The sequence below is a fragment of the Arctopsyche grandis genome, chromosome 12 (assembly GCF_051622035.1).
Source record: "Arctopsyche grandis isolate Sample6627 chromosome 12, ASM5162203v2, whole genome shotgun sequence".
NCBI lineage: Eukaryota > Metazoa > Arthropoda > Insecta > Trichoptera > Hydropsychidae > Arctopsyche > Arctopsyche grandis.
In genome coordinates, this window is record NC_135366.1 from 17,858,029 (window position 1) to 17,875,551 (window position 17,523).

Below are 17,523 nucleotides of genomic sequence, written 5' to 3' on the forward strand. Positions count from 1 at the left end.
AAAGAAGAATTTATAAAAAATATATTTATTAATTTAGTATATGTAAAAAAAAAGTAAACCAGAATAGGAAACATACAGTCAAACATGTATTGCAAAATACATACAAGTTATTTTCAGTAATTGTACATAAATATTCTAAATATAAATCATTACAAAAATTTATTAACCAGCATGTCAATTCATTATTTTAATTGAACCATTTGAAGTCATATAAGATATAAAAATATAGTACTGAAGTTATGGGAATTTTAATTGACTTCATTTCAAAAATGAAAAAATGAACGAGTCATATGTATGTGTCTGCCTTGTATAGAAGAAAAATAAATGCATAGTAAAATCTACAATATTTTGCAGTGGTCAAATAAAAACATCTTACATAGTTTTTGTACAAATTTATACACAGTGTACATACACATGCAATTACGTAATATGTAACTCTTAAAAGTTATAGTTAAACTTTAATATTTTTAATATATACAGCGTCAACATTAACTAAAAAAAAAACGGGTGTGTCAAACCCATGACTTCATCTATATAAGCAGTATCATAAACAAAATTCGCTTAATTACACATGCACACACACACACACAGCAGATGTGAGAATATCCGATCACTATTGAATATGTATATTAAGTTTTCCAAAAAGGATCTGATCCACGTGAGCATTTTCTCGAGTGTGACATATATACATATGTATATGTATAAGGCACAAATCTGAATTGAACTGATTTTGATGGGGTTTTCTTTGGAAAATTGAAAATTTTCACGGATAGGCTTTAAAAATCCATAAATATACATATATTTTACACTACACACCGTAGAAGAAAATCTTTTTTATGAAAAATCTACTATATACACACTGGGAGCGGGAGAGGGAGGACGTTTTATGTAATGTGTCTGCATTATAACATTGTCAGTTGACGTTACTATCAAGAGATCCAATGCCATACATCAGTAAGTTGTCGATACATGTGTATATAAATATTTTCTAAAAAGTATAGAAATATAATTACGAATTGATACTGAAAGCATCAGTCAAAATTCGCTATAAAAAAAATATTTTATCTATTGATACTTCTTATATAGACTAAGTAAAAATAAGTCACTCACAATTAAGTTTACGTCAAATTAAAAATCGCCGTTTGTATATGACATGTAAAAAGTGATTAAAACCTTACATTTAACGAATGAACAATCAATCTGAATCGTTGTATGTAAAGTTATATTTAACATTGGCGTTGTGATCACATATTCTACCTTCGATTAAACATTGGGTTACCCAAATGGTGGACACGAGCGGGATGTTGTCTTGGACTGCTTTGTTTTGCACTTCATGAGGACAGTCAGACTCCGTCACGATCACCAGTCCACCGTTCAAATTCAAATCCTCTTCATTTATAGTTCTGGTTTCACCGCCGGCTAACGAGCAAACTCTTCCCCAAAATTTAATGAATGTTTCATTATCGCTGCATAAGAGAAGCAAGGAGTCTTTGAACGGCGTCGAACTTATCCTATCACTCGACGATATCTGAATAAAATTAAAATATATTTGAAAACAGGGAACGATTTAACTGTACATTGAGAAAAATACTTTCTATCTTAAAAAAATGTTTGTGCATTAAAAAATTGCATTAAACAATCTCGTGTTGTGCATCGAATAAAATATTTTGGCATTATAAAGCGACCATTAAAAAATATGAAACGATCATTCGAAAAAATAGATTTTAGCATTGGAATAGATACAAAAAGTGTCAACTGTCAAAAGTGTTTACGTATTACATATGAATATGAATGATGATGTCAGGTCGTAGAGTCGAAGCCAAGGTTGTACGTGTCGAAGCGAAGGTCGTAAGCCGAAGAGTAAAAAAGAAGGAATCCAGTAGAGAGAAGCGTTGATCGTCGTCTCGTGTTTTAGTCATTGTAATACACATTTAAGTAGCAAACATCCGCTTTTTAAGTAGCAAATATTTTTTTCAATGATCAAAGGAAAGTTTTTAATGCAATCTGTATCCGTCATTTAGAAATGCACACAAATTTTTTGTAATGTACAGAATTTTTTTTAAATGCACATTTATTTTATAAAATGGACGTTTAAATTGTTCCCTTTGAAAACTGCATTTCAAATATGGTGATTATAAGAATGAATAAAATCATATTAACGCTACCTGCCAATTCACAAAGCGTTCCTTTTCTATGGACCAACCAGCTGGTAAAGCATTTTCACTCATGTTCACCAATTTATTCTTCAAGCAGCTACGAACTACCCAAAGGTGAGACAGAGCTTGTATGTCAGCCCCGAGACATTGAATATATTTAGCAGTGACGCACGGTCTCGGGGCTATCAGTTTACAAACAGTGTACATATTTTTTGGTATATCTTCAAAATGACTATACACAGTTCCACCGGCAGATTCCAATTGTTCTTTTAATCTTTCCTTATGAAAAGGTGTTGTCGTAAATAGACAGTCTTCTTTTTCTGTCGATGAGGTGTTTTGTGACTCGCCATCACTACAGCTATAAGAGGAATTGTTAAACTGTAAAATAAATAAAAAGTTGATAAAACGACAAAGAAAAGTATATGATCAATATTTTTGAAAGTATGCTGGATATGAATTACTTTTCTTTGATTTGGTCTTGGATTAGGAAGATCCGTGCAAGTGAGTAAGAAGTGTAGATCTTTGAAAAGCGTACTGCCTTTAGGCAGAATCGGTCCAAGGCTATTGTTTGTATCATTATCACTTTCGAATTTGTTAACTTTAGAACATCGCTTTCCAGCGTTTTGTTTTGATATACCTTTTATTAATAATGCATCTGCTATTTATAAAAAGAAAATAAATTAATAAGGTTGATCCAACGATAATCGGTAAAGCTATTGTAGTGATGTTACAGTTCACGGACCTTTGATACCTTCAATTTTACGCGGTGTCTTTTGAACTTCAGGTTGAACTCCGCTTACTTCTTCCAAAGAGGTACTAGCAGCTCGTATTATGAGGTCGCCGCTCTCACTACTTTCGCTTTCCTGACGTTGTTTCGGTTGCACGACAGTGGTCTCTTTAAAAATTCTATGCTTTCTAGGAACACCTGAATTTAATTGATTTTGGATTATAGGTTTATAAATAATTTAAAACAATTGAATGAATAAATGAAAATAAAATAACCAGAAGTCGACGCTTTCGAATTGGAATCTTTCTTGTTTGAACCACACTTATCACGGAATCTTGGAACACGTGGTCCATGAATAATATTGTCCAGATCTAGTTCTCTGTTAACTCGTCTCCGGGGAGTGTTGGGTGTAGAGTGTGGAGATTTAGGGAAACAGTTTTCCTTAATCGATTTAGCTTGATCTTCCGTTACATATATGTCCGACGCCTTAACTGACACTGTAATATCCCTACAAAAGAGTACTTGATTCTCAATTGCACCAATGCTGACAAATAATACAAAACAAGATATCATACATACCTATCTGTTGTGCATTTGTAAAGTACATTGCCGTCTTCATTATTTACTAGACTTAAAACGAGACTTGGTTCATATGTTTGATCATCTTCTACGATGGCATAAATTGACTGGCCTAATATTGGCAACTCCTTCGTAGTACCAAATATAATAAAATCGTCTAGAAGAGTTTTGGTTTGGCCGTCGTCAAAGCGAATTATGTATTTATTGGGACTTAATACTTGTTTGACTTTGCCAGAATAGTATTTTTTGTCCCCCCATTTCGCTAAAACGAGGGTCCCTTCGGAACAAAAGTTATTTTCAATTTTGGAAACTGGCGAACTAATTTTAGATAAGGTCACAGCCATCGAAGTAGATTCTGCGTGATCGCCTGGGGTCGGCGATTTAATTATATTATTGTTATTGAAATATGAATTCTGATTTTTCTTGCTCGTCAATGGGGTCGACGGTCTTTGACATTTGTTAATATCTGTATTCACCATCTCTGGAGAGTTAATTTCATCATCAATATGAGTCTCTTCTTTTGTAGGGGGTAAATTATCTTTCTTTGATTTCCTCGCAATGGTACGTCGATTTTTATTTTGAATTTTTTTCTTAGAACTCTTTGGAGTCGTGCTCTCAGGATTTTCTTCCGATTCGTGTTTTCCATTACTGATATTCGGTTTTTTATTAAACTCGAAAGGATTACTGATGGAATTTCTGCCACTAGTATGCATGGCCGATTGGGTAGAAGTATCACCTCCATAAAGTTCAAAAAGTTGGGCTATAACTTCATCGACTTTCTGTTTCAGAGCATGAATGCCTTGAACTCTACTTAAATTTTGGCACGAAACATTAGGACCAGGTCTTAATGGAATCGCAAAAGCATCATCATTCGTTCGAGTTGAAGACGTGTTGCTACTGGTAGATAAGAAAGACGTTTGCCGATGTGAAGGGAATTGTAGAAGACCCACGCTGGAAACACTCGATTGTGAATTGGTCTTAGAAACATCAGCCGAGTATCCTCCATAAATTTTTTTATGAACTTTTTGACACTCTCGGCTAATATCAACGCCAATGTCATGGTCAGTTTTTACTATCAACAGTGATAAAAACTCATTGTTATTATCGCAATGAATTTGAACATCAAACGATGGAGGAGTTAAATTGCTCAAATTGTTGACATGCGAACTGTCCGAATGGCCATTGCTAAATGGAGACATTGACGCATTTCCACTTTTGATTATATTGGTATCCAACTTTGATCCAATCGATAGTTTCAATGATTTATTGTATTCTCTGAAGGGTGGCGTACTATCGCTGTCGTTATCGCTTATATGCAAATTTTTTAATGGTTTAAAAATAGCGTTTTCAGTTAATGGTGCATTTTCAGGAGTTGAAGACGAATATCCAATAGAGAGGTAGGGTTTATTTTTTAATTGAAGATTGTTTGGAATGTCATTTGTCAATGGAGAATCTATATTAATAGACACAGTAGTATCTTGGTCAATGTGATCATCTGTTGAATGCCTTTTCGAGTTAGTATCTACACTATCGGAAGAAGCGAGTCGTTGGTTTGAAACTTCTACTATATTTTCGTCTACATTGGACTCGGTGCAATCATTTTGAGACGAATTGATAAATAGAACGATATTTTGCGAATCATTTGTATTGCTTAAAGAGTCATTTAAAGATTTAAATACAGGTTCCTCTTCAATTGTACAAATGTTTTTCTGCGAATTAACGGAAAATTCAGTGTTTAATTTAGTATCGGAAAAATCTTTTGAAAACATTTCAGTGGCCTCATTGGCACTACATTTTGACGAGTCTTGTTCTCTGTTCAATTCTACACTAACGCTTCTCTTTGATAGACGACTAGATTGCTGCATAGTTTTATTTTCATAGCTACAATCGGAGCTATTTCTTCTATTGGAATTTCGCCGCGTGTTATACACGAAAGGCGTTTTAACAGGAGTAATTTCACACGTAAACATTGTTTGGTCATCATCTTTAGTTAAATTGATATCGTTAGACGAAATATCAGTCGAAGAAAGTGTATCTATAGGGTTGATTAAACGAATTTTAGAAGATGGCACTGGATTATCATCTTCAGCTTTTCTTTTCTTGAAAATAGAAGAATCATCGTGGATATCTTTTTCTGAAATAAACACAGGAATTTCAGTACAAAATAAATAGTTAACTTATTGGGATCGAATCTTCATTTAACATTGTTTCAATTATTGAGGCTATTTAAGTTTCTCTAACATATGCATAAATACATATGTATATTGATAAAGTGAGGTAATTCAAGTATATTATTATTTAATATCAATAATAATTATTTTTATGGATGTTAAAAAGAACCACACCAGTCTCATTATGCAAAACCACACTCAAATATGTATTAGTTATTCACTACTATTATATGCTCCATTTCATTGTTAATAATTTTTAATTGAATTCATGATTTTTTTTACTTCTGTTAACGCTTTTATATGCGCGTATCTTTATCACAATCTACAATATGTCTGGAGATTGAAAATTTTTGTGGTATATGTATGTTCTAAAACTGATCATGAAATCAACCAGTCAATTATGTATGATTTTTCATTACTAACAGAGCATATAATTGCACAATTTACCAATCGATGAATCTCCAACTGAGTATATTAAATCGCAACTGTCGGTCTTGTAACCAGAATAACTCCCAAGAACGATGGGAAATGATTTATTTATGATGTATGTATATGTTTTAAAACGGATAATAAAACCAGTCACCCAATTATTTATGATTTTTTAACTAATAGAGAATATTATAATTGCGCAATTTACCAATCGATGAATCTGCAACTGAGTATATTGAATCACCATTATTGGTCTTAGAACTAGAATCACTCTCAAGGACGATGAGGGATGGTTTATTTGTAATAATTTCTACCTGCAAACACAACAAAAAACACAATTATAAATATCTAGAAGTAATTGCATCAAAATTTTTGGACAAATTTTCAGTTAAAAATTGATCAATATATAAGAATCGCTTGCTTAATATAATATACTAGTGTTTTTACCTGGTTTCGCTCGGTATTTGTAATATAAACCGCTTAAACATGGCCTATCTAATAGTAAACATTTTATTAAATTTATTTGAATAGTTTTATTTAATTTAATTTAATTTGAATATTCATTTGTTCGATGACGCCACAGATTTACGAACCAACATTAGATATTTTCTTACATACTTACAAAGTCTCTTTCGAAATTATATATTAGATTGGATGTATAATATGGAGAATTCATTTTAAAAGTGTTTTGTCAGTCATTATAGTACTTTCTTATTATTTGGAGCCACATTAAAAATAAAACTTAATTAATTTATTCATACTGTTGACGATGCACTTGGTTTACATTGATTAATTAACAAGCTTTCGCCGATTTCGTATATTATTTTATCGCCTTGAATCCTTATTGTTGGCTTTTCTTATATGGTTGCTCCAATTGGCAGTTATAATTATAATTATGACACCAAGGAACAACAAATTATCATTTCAAATCATACTTCACTCAATTCATTTGGAGACAGCAGGTGAAAGACAACTTATTCAAGTCATATTTGGATAATATTACAATTTTCCCGCCAAAAGAATTCAAATTCTTATATATAAATTGGACAGCGTTTGTAACTCGTTTCTGATTGGTTGTCGTCAAAGTCGTTTCTGATTGGCTGGTGGATTGATCAGACGTTTGTGATTGGTCGGTCGTAAAAAACATTATTTTTTTTCGATTCAAATAAATTGAATAAAAAAAAAACAAATGAAGATTTTTTCATGGTTTTCATTTCATTTCCATTTACAGAGCGAGGCCGGGTAGCAACACTAGTAAATTATGATTAAACAAATGAATTTTTAAAAAATGGCTTCTTATAATGGGAATGCAATAATTCCACTGAAGCATCTGGATCGTATTACCTCATCAGAGTGCAAATCGTTACTGGGTGGTAACTTTGGATCAGGGTCATCCACCTCGACACACATGCTGACCGGCTCGGAAGTGGGCGCTGGGGCTGGGGCTGAAATGCACAATTTGAGGTTATGTACGGAATGAGATACGGAGAGCGAGTAGGCAAGCATATGGAACAAAGCGCGGATAGTGGATGAGTGGATAAGGTATCGGTGTAAATAGCGGTCGGTCGCGGGATAACAATGGCGGGTAATCTTACGAGGGACGTCGGTGTCGGTGGCGGTGGCGTCTGCGGCGGTGGCGTCATGCGAATCCACATCCACATCCGTATCCGTATCCGTATGCATGTGTGATTCTGCCCGAGACACGGTCTGGTCCATGCCGGCCGGCCGATGACAGAAGCGAGAGCGGCAGCGGTAGCGCGCCCACAACACGCATTGCAGCCAACCGATGCATGTGCAAATGTAACTGCGATCACGACGTGCTGCCAATATCACTTCTGCCACCACATGGGAGATTGCAGATTTTTTCTCTCCCACTGCTTTGGGGTCTGTAAATGAGCTACATTTTCAAGCGATACCTGCAATGTGGTCATGTAGTCCGATAATATAGCCAACTATTGCTCCAGCATTGCTGGAATCGGCAGGACCGTCGAGAGGAATCCCGGGCCCTGGGAAAATAAATTCGGGCCCTATGACAAACTAAAATAAAAGATTTTACAGATATATTTTTAATATGCGAAAAATCTATCAGAACTATTGAAGAAATATCCGATTTCCGAAACAGGGCCCCTTTACCCCTTGGAACTTTATCCCGGGTTCTCCCCCCCTCTCGTTGGACCTGGGTATTGGCGTATATTTTCCAGCGTTGCCGCCATATAGTTTGCTCGCCATGCGAAAATACGCGACAATATACATATGTTTCTTTCCTGCTGCGTCAGGTTTCGGAATTCGACGAGGCTACACGAGACGGCGAATACGATAGTGTTTTTTTTCATAATAGCTCTATTCCAATTTCACAATGAACATCATATTGTAATTTAATAATAATATGTATAACATGAAATATAATTGATCATATGAAAAGATATTCGATTTCATTAATGACATACATATGTATGTATGTATATATGTACAGTGTCGGATCAAGTCGGTTCTGGTTTTAGGGGACGGGGGAGGGTTGGGTCGAGCGGTGCCCGAGGGCGTCGAGTAAGTTAGGGCGCCACTCGATGCGCCCAATGATTTTTTTAAATGATTATAAATAAAAAGGTTTTAAAAAAGCTACAATCTCAGCTAAAGATTTAGCAACGGAATTACAAATAGAGTCGGTATTTAAACAATTAAAAAGAATCATACGCGTGAGACGGCAATTTGATCAAAATACATAAAACGAGCATATCGTTTGTCCCGAGAAACAGTTAGGGGTCGAGTTTATTAATTTTCTCTTAGATACATAATTGTCAATGTAAGAAAAATTCGAACAGTGAACGATTTGGAGCGTTTGATTTGTGTGATTTATTATCAACGATTATTGAAAATCAATGAGCGCGTAATTTAAATGCATGTTAAGAATATTATAAAGAAAGAAATTGCAAAATTTGAAATCAACGCTGAAATATTATCTAAATAGCTTGAATATGCTTCATGTTACATTGACTAACTTGATTATATGTACTTCATGTTACAGACTTTTATTTTTGTAAAAAAAAACGTTCTTAATGCATAATATACATATTTCTAATGGTGAAGTAAAAGTGAATGATTCAGCAAATAAGCAATGAGATTTTAAGAATCAATGCTATATATTATAATTTAAGCGTAAGTTTTTATTTCTTAAAACTAAATGCTTATTTATAAAAGAATTTTCTTAATTTTAATCTGTTTCGAAAGTTTCGTATCTTTCGAAAGTTGAAGGTTAAATTTAATCACGAGCCGCTTATTATTATTATATACATATATTTTATGTACAGAATTCATAAAATTATAAAATTTTATTATAACTAAAACTTTTGACCGCTAATGTAGGGGAGCACATTTTGGATTTTCAGTAAAAAAAGTTCTACTTCCGGCTGTCGGATTTTGTTCATAATTTTTTATTACTTAATATCACTGTAAATATTATACCTATATATACAAAATTATAAACTATCAAGATGATATAAAAAATCTCATAGCTGGTATTTGTATGTGTGTGTGTCATTATCGAATTTCGTTTTTGGTACTTTTATATTCCTCAAATACACAGATAAAATCATGAGTCGGTTCCATCCAAATATTTACTTTATCTATGTACATAGTAGTAACAATAGATGAAGTTTTGTGATCATGCGAAAATTCGAACTCGAGATTTTGACTGATTCGAACTCAGAATCGATTACTGATCACGTTTTCATGAACTAGAAAAAATGTGTGTGTGTCTGTGTATTTTGGGAATTTTATGAACACCGTTAGTCCTATCAAACTAAAACTTAGTATCGGTTACTGAAATTCTTATCGACACGACGTAAATTTTTTTCAAATTTTTAAATTAACTGGTAATGGTACCTCCCCTTATAGGTGTCCTCTTTTTTATGTTTTTGAATTCAATTATCTCCCAAACCACTAACTGAATCGGACTGAAATTTTTTATATGTAATATAAATAATAATCTTTATAACCTTATTTTTTTTTTAAATATTTTTATCTGAACCGGAAGTCATACTTTTACTCTAGAGCAGCGGTTTCCAAACTGGGAGGCGCGCCTCCCTGGGGAGGCGCGGACTATTGCCAGGGGAGGCGCCAAAACTTTTTAATAAAAAAATAATTTTCATACCATAATATCTACAAATAAATAAAACTTCATATCGTAGCTTAACAGTAAAAATTCAATTCATGAATATTTATTTTTATTTTTCTTTCATTTTTATATACACATTTAATTAGCAACCTTTCTCGAAGAAAACCAAGATGAAAAGGCACATTTGTGGACGAACGGTAATTTTATTGTTAAACTTGCCAGATATAGTTGAAATTTTTGGAAAATTGAGAGGTTTAAATAAATCAATGCAGGGATCACAAATACATCCACTTGTTCAAAAAGACAAAGTAAAAGCTTTCATTAAAAAGTTGAAGTTATGGAAATCAAATTTACAAAATAATGAGTTGGATATGTTTTCACTTTCCAAAAATTTCTGGGCCACAGCCAATATTGAATCAAGTAAAAATCTTTTTATCGACCACATGGATGGTTTAGTGATGCATTTTTCAAATTATTTCAAAGACCTTGATTTCTCAAAGTTTTTTTTGATACAGAATCCATTTAACTAAATTGAAGAAAACGAATTCGAGCTGACAACCATCGAAAAAGAAAAATTAATAGAATTATCATGCGATAGCTCACTAAAACAAAAGTTTCAAAATGAAATCATATTGCAAAGCAATGCAAATGCTTCTATCGTTTGTAACGTCTTATTTATGCGAAACGGGCTTTTCGGCACTAGCTGCAATGAAAACCAAATATCGAGCCAGGTTAATAGTAGAAAAGGAGTTACGAGTGGCATTCTCCATATTGCCCCCAAGATTTGATAAACTTTGTGACAATAAACAACAACATCCTTCGCATTAAATTTTGATGTGTTAGATGTAGTTTAATTAGTAATTTAATATAAAAATAAATATACGTGTTCGTATAAATTTATGTTATAGCAAAACCTTTTTATTATTCTGTCTATTGTAGTGTTCAATATCTTTTTTTAAATAAAGGTTTATTGAATTATTTAAAACGTGTCTACATATATTATTATATCTATTAAAAAATAAAAGGAAGGGAGGCGTGGAAAAAAAATTTTTTTTTAGGGAGGCGTAGTAGCATAAAGTTTGGAAACCGCTGCTCTAGAGAATCAAGGTTTTTTATGTTTTTCTCAGAAAAATTTTGGTTTATTGAACTGAAATTTCATATCTTGAAGTTTAAGCTTAATATCAAGTTATTTATAAAATTTAATAAGCATCCGTCAACCGGAAGTGGCAGTTTACTCTTGTTCGATTTTTCTTCCACTATTTTTTTCGACCCCTTAAACATGTGTGCTCGTCACGAAAAAATTCAAGTATAATTCTTGTATCAATGTTTTATAAGCCGGGAGTGAGATTTTTTCCTCTTAGAAAGGCCAAAAATGTTGTGCCCACTACTCTGTCTACACCCCTGAAGGTATCAAGCTGAAAATTTATATTTGTATTCTTTATGTACTAACTTAGAGCTGATAAGGTTTTGGTCAGAATTCCTAAACCGGAATTAGTATATTTTTTAAAACAATATTTCATTATTTTATTTTGACCTTTTAAATTTTATTTATTTTCTTGATATTTAATGTGAATAATACTGAGAGTGATTTTAAGTAATTAAAAAAATCGAACAAAATCCGACAACTGGAAGTAGAACTTTTGTCTTGTGCAAGTTTCCATACATTTGGGCTCAATTTGTATCGAAAATGCTATATATGCATAGTTATTAGTATTTCATAGTTAATGCATAGTTATTAGTATTTCATAAGCTTTCTTTACGTTTCAATATCGAATTTTTTTTTAACCTTCTTATATTCCTCAAATATATAGATTAAGTCAGGGGTTGGTCACATCCGAATTTTTTTTTATGAATATGTAGCATTTTTACACAACGCCCTCAACCCTTTTGTTATTTGAAAATATGGGGCCTTATATTAGTGGGGATGCTCTTGTTTTTGGTGGCAGAGGAAATACTACAATTTAAAAAAAATATCTTGTGCATTCACCACATTTCCCATTTGTTGAAAGAGACGACATTTCATATATTTTTCAACTGGTATTAATTTCATGTTGGCAATCTTCGTTGACGCCAATTTGTTATCATTGAAATATTAGAAACAAATATGTATAAAAAGGCTTTAATTTTTCCACTATCGTTTAGTGTATATATTTCCATCGTTGCTGTCACACGTTTGTTTCAGTCAACGATGAGTTTTTCACCAAGAGCATTACGAGTGTTAAAAGCTATCGAAGAATATACAAAAAAATATAAAAGATTCGATACATTAAACGTACTAAATAAGGTGATTAAATACATTAAATACATTATAAATTGATGTTTGAGAATATAAATGTTATCGAGAGACTCCCTATTATTTCTGACAGGTTAAAATAACCAGTGCAAGAGATGGATCCATGTCCGCATCGTTTACGGTTACAGACGATATGTGCAATATGGGAAAATATTTACATGGGGCTTTCACAGCTTCCGTCATCGATTGTTGCAGTGCTATCTCATTAATAGACCACGATAAAGGTGGATTGGCATTCACGACCGATATGAATATATTGTAAGTTGATTTTCACCTGTTATTATTTATAATGTTTTGCTATATTTCAATTTATACTTATATTTTTAGATATATCTCTTCAGGGAATTTGGGTGATATAATCAAAATTGAAATTAAACCCATTAAAATTTCTAAGGCGAGAGCTGTTGTTGAATGTGTTTTAACTAACGATAAGCGAAACAGCACGATTGCCAAAGCAGTTGTTGGTTTCATTTTTCCTAATCCTCCAATGACATTTGAAGAGTTTCCTTACGATCCGGCAGACAATATAAAATTAGCTAGTCTAATATGAAATTTGAATATGGTCGTTGTATGTATCAATATTTAATAGTATTAATCAATAAAATTGTTGCATGAAGCATTTAAGTTATTTTATTTCAATAGTTCCAAAGTATTCCCAAAACAATGAAATTTATTATAATATAATGTAAGTACAAGTATTAAACATTCAGTGAAAGTATTATATAATATACCTAAATATACTAAAAATCAGAGTTTCCAATTGGGAAGTAAAAAAAGAGGAAATTTTTCAAAAATATTCAATTACTAGTGGTTTTACCCGGCTTCGCTCGGTATTTGTAATATAAACCGCTTAAACATGACTAATCTTATAGCAAACATTTTATTAAATTTATTTGAACAGCTTTATTTTATATACATTTATTTGTTTTTTTTTTTTATTAAATTGAGTGTCACGAACAAACAAACACATGTATATACTAAGTCTCTTTCGAAATTATATGTATACCAGAATCCAGCGCCTGCACCCGTCAGAAGAATTATGGTCAGAAAATAGTATTGCACTTAGTGCAGCAGGTGAAAATTATTTTTACCAATTAATTCTTGAAATCTCATTGCATATTTGCTGGTGCATTTATTTTACCATTACGAAAATATTTAAAAAAATAGTGTTACGTGAATTATATATGTATATAGTTAGCACTCACAAATTAAAATTAACCAATAATTAGAAATTTTAGTTTGATCAGATTTTAATTTCTAAAATTTTCTTTAAAAGATATTTAAATTTTCAATTATTCTAGAACAACGCAATTCGAACGCTCTAAATTAAGCACTATTGTAAATGCTTATTTGACTAAAACAATGCTTATTTAATCATTACGAAATATTTAAAAGTCAGCCAAATCAAAAAAAGAGAACATTTTGAGAATATTTGACAAATGAGAAGAAACGAATTTTGTCAAAAAGAGGACATGTTCTTTTGAAAAGGGACCTGTCAGAAGTTTTATTGTATTTTTTTTTAGTAAATTAATAAAATTACATAATTTTATCTTAAGTTGTCAAAAAAAAAAAAATGCTGTATCAAGCTCATTAATTTAATATTTTACTAATTTATTCCAAATTAAATTGTTTATGATTTTTTTCTAAATTTACACATTTATAAAACTGTAAAATCTTTCTAGATCACATTTCTAGCATCTCAGCGTATTTTTACGTTGTTTGCACTTTGATATTTATATATAATGTCTTAGATATGTATTTATGTATCTAAAATAGACCGAATTTGACATGTAATGGGTCTGTTTTATACATATGTACATATGTATAATATGATGGAGTATCTAAATTTCACTGAACATTGGAGACTATAAATTGCAATTTGTAATATTAGTAATTGAGTTTGAAATTTAATTAATTCAATTAAAATCGTAGTCTGTCAGTGTTGCCAGATTTAATATAACAATACAATATGCACATAGCAATGTAAATTAATTGCATTAAGAAGGAGTATATATTTTATTTTGCATTTGCAAGGGTCAAGAAGTAGTTGGCATTAGTGAGAATGTCTCATTAGTGGATTTACACATACGTAAATGTTGGTGCAATTTTTCTTCGGTAAAGTTGGCTTGCTTTTTTTCTCGGTTACCCAGTGAAAATGAAAGGGCACTTTGCGTACGGACCTTTCGCTGACATCCTTGACCCTTCATAAATAATACGGGAAAACAGTGAGGGAAGAAGGGGAAAAAAGCCTCCCCTCTGTATCCTGCCCTCTCGTCGGGTAATATTTTATGTGGGTATGAAAATGAAATTTTCTTTTTACAAAACTATTGCGAAACAGCAACTGCCCAGAGATATAATATATAATATTTTATAGATAGCGCTGGTCACACGCCGTGAGTTTTTACAACATTGCATTTTATTTTATTTTATTTGAGTAATGTATTATAAAATGGTTTTCTGTTCAATTTTGAACGTATAAGTTTATACAACTACAAAAATATGCGTTTTTACAAGTTTTTATTTTGTGTACTGAGAATGAATAATCATATATGCATATATGTAATATCGCTATTCTGTGTGTCTGTCTATGACATCTATGTATCTGAGACAATGCTCGCCGCACTATAATAATCGTTTCGATTCACAATATACATATATGTACATCATAGTTAAACCACTGTCAACAAAACTTACGAATATAATAATAAAAGAAAAACAAAATTCTATATATACTGTTTGCTACCAATTTCTCCTCTAGGAAAATAGACAGTGCTAAGTCTCTGAGCATTCACCGCCATCTATTGAAAGTTTATTTAATTAATTAATTTCTATTGGTATTTTATATTGTTTTCATGTATGTAGGTGGGTAGTTTTTACCATTTTTTTTCATATTAAACAATTAAATATATTATACATATTTAAAAGGTATTTGAATAAAATTCGACCGCGTGTGGAACGAACACAGGATCGACACATTTCTTTTATTTTTTTTATTTAATATCTTAATATGCCAACACCCATGCGATGATATTTCATCGGGTACAACACTAGTGTATTAGATTCGTCATTATTATCGTCATTGACAGGTGCGTCTATCCTTTCCTGGGGGAATATTAGCTTCAATTCAGTTTTAATCAGACTTATATCCATATATGTATGTATGTATCTCTACGAATGTAGATATATGTTCTTTTATCTAAATTATTTTGGTTATCAATCAAATATCTTTCTCATCCAATTACCATAACTTATCTCATTGATATTTTAGTTTTTTCACTGGCTCTGCCATCAAGTGTCTAGGTTTATTTTATTATATGTAAATTAAGGTATTGAACTGGTATTGATTTCGTATTCCATTTCAATAATATGCTACAATTCTTTAACGTATAATATTTAAATAAGATTTTAAGTGAATAAAGAGACCGTAGGTAGATATATCTTCCCTTCTGAAATTATTATTTTTAGGACTGAAAATATTCGATTATGGTAAATCCCATTATACTGGATAAATATTTACAGTCAAAAAGATGACGCCTTAGAAAGAAAGTATCTCATTCATTTTTTCCCTCACACCGTTTTTATTAAGAAGTTAACCTTGAATGCTTCATAAGCCCGTGTGTTTATTCTGAGTCTGCTTTCTCGTTGATAAAAAATTACAAATGAACAGAATATGAAAAAAAAGAAAAATCCCAAATAAGACTCGGCTCTTCAATAATAATATTTTTCTCTTTTTTAATATTTTTCGTCGGCATGGAAATTATAAGCCATGTGAATACAAAGGATTGTGTATTCTGTACTTGAATTGGGTCAATATGATTTTTTCCCATCAGAACAGTTTGAGGATCTGTACATACGTATGAAGGTATATTGAGGCTTTCACACGTGCCTGTTCGGAAAATCCATTATACACATCGAAGCTGACACAATTGTCACGAGTGTTTAAAGCGCTTTCCATTGCATTCTTTCGATTCGATTAATCGAAAAGTCGAAAGTTTAATCGGTTTTGAATTTCGAACGTTGGCCGACTAAAACGCTCGAAATGAAGTTAAGCGGACAATTGGGTCTGTTTCGCCAGGCTAAAAGCTCGCTCGACGAAAGTCCTCTCTATAAATATACATAGAGAGCGAGCTTCACACAAAATATGCATATTGAAAGTATCCCTATTGAATTTTAAGTAACTTTTTTATATAAAATTTCATCTGTATTGTAGCATTTTCGAACGAAAATAATGTAAACGCTAAATAAATATATGTAGAACGTGATCTTTGAAAACGATGATTTATCTAGCTCAGTGGAAGTTTCTAATCATGTAACTGTCTGTATAGTACATACATATGTGTTACAGTTCAAGTATTCACTCTGTAGTTGTTCATACACGAACTATTGGTTTTAGCTAAAATCCTAACAATCAAAAGCTATTTTCAAATAATTGTGTCACATGAAACTTTTAGCAGTCAAAAAGTTTGAGCTGTCAAATTGCCAAGTATTTAAAATGGAAAATCCTATGGAAACCGCAATACATATGTAGTTACTATAATTCTCGTTTCCGCTGTTTTTTTAAATATCGAAAACCAGGGTATGCATAAATTCTACATAGAAGACTAAATAAAGGATGAAGCAAACAAATGACTTACATATGTATGTCTAATAGTTTGTACATTAGCAAAATAGCTCATTTGTCAATTTATTCTTTTGTGTACTATATAACTGGACTGATTGGTTTGTGTATGAATAAACTAGTATGTTAATGAATGAAAGAAATGTACACTTGGACTGTAATATATACCTTGTATATAATATATACGATAGTACATATCTATAAAATCACAGATAAACTGGAGCTAACTTCACAATTTATCTCCCAAATGTTAGGTTATTTTGATACACCCTTTCAAATAAAAAAGTTTGAAAATAATTCCTATTGGTACCTACTGAAGAAATGGCTTACAAATTTCACAATTACATATATGAAGAAATCCAACGATTCAAATGGAAATGACCATGACTTGAATGCAAGTGATACGAATGCAAGTACTTATCAAAATTAGTACCTGCAT

General features: G+C 31.9%; 2 protein-coding genes across 2 annotated transcripts; one reads left to right on the forward strand and one right to left on the reverse strand.

Moving 5' to 3' along the window:
* Positions 1-12: 12 nt before the first annotated feature.
* Positions 13-7,868, reverse strand: LOC143919906 (uncharacterized). The gene is made up of 9 exons (XM_077442491.1): positions 7,658-7,868; positions 7,407-7,507; positions 6,271-6,376; positions 3,463-5,596; positions 3,159-3,391; positions 2,899-3,081; positions 2,618-2,814; positions 2,166-2,534; positions 13-1,528 (listed from the first exon to the last, which is right to left on the reverse strand). The coding sequence occupies exons 1-9, from the start codon at positions 7,776-7,778 to the stop codon at positions 1,196-1,198; spliced, it is 3,777 nt and encodes a 1,258-aa protein (XP_077298617.1). The 5' UTR covers positions 7,779-7,868; the 3' UTR covers positions 13-1,195.
* Positions 7,869-12,328: 4,460 nt separating this feature from the next.
* On the forward strand, positions 12,329-13,016 carry LOC143920132 (acyl-coenzyme A thioesterase 13-like). Its single transcript, XM_077442847.1, has 3 exons — positions 12,329-12,457; positions 12,540-12,724; positions 12,794-13,016. Exons 1-3 carry the CDS (start codon positions 12,362-12,364, stop codon positions 13,014-13,016), a joined length of 504 nt encoding a protein of 167 aa, XP_077298973.1. The 5' UTR covers positions 12,329-12,361.
* The last annotated feature ends 4,507 nt before the right edge of the window (positions 13,017-17,523 follow it).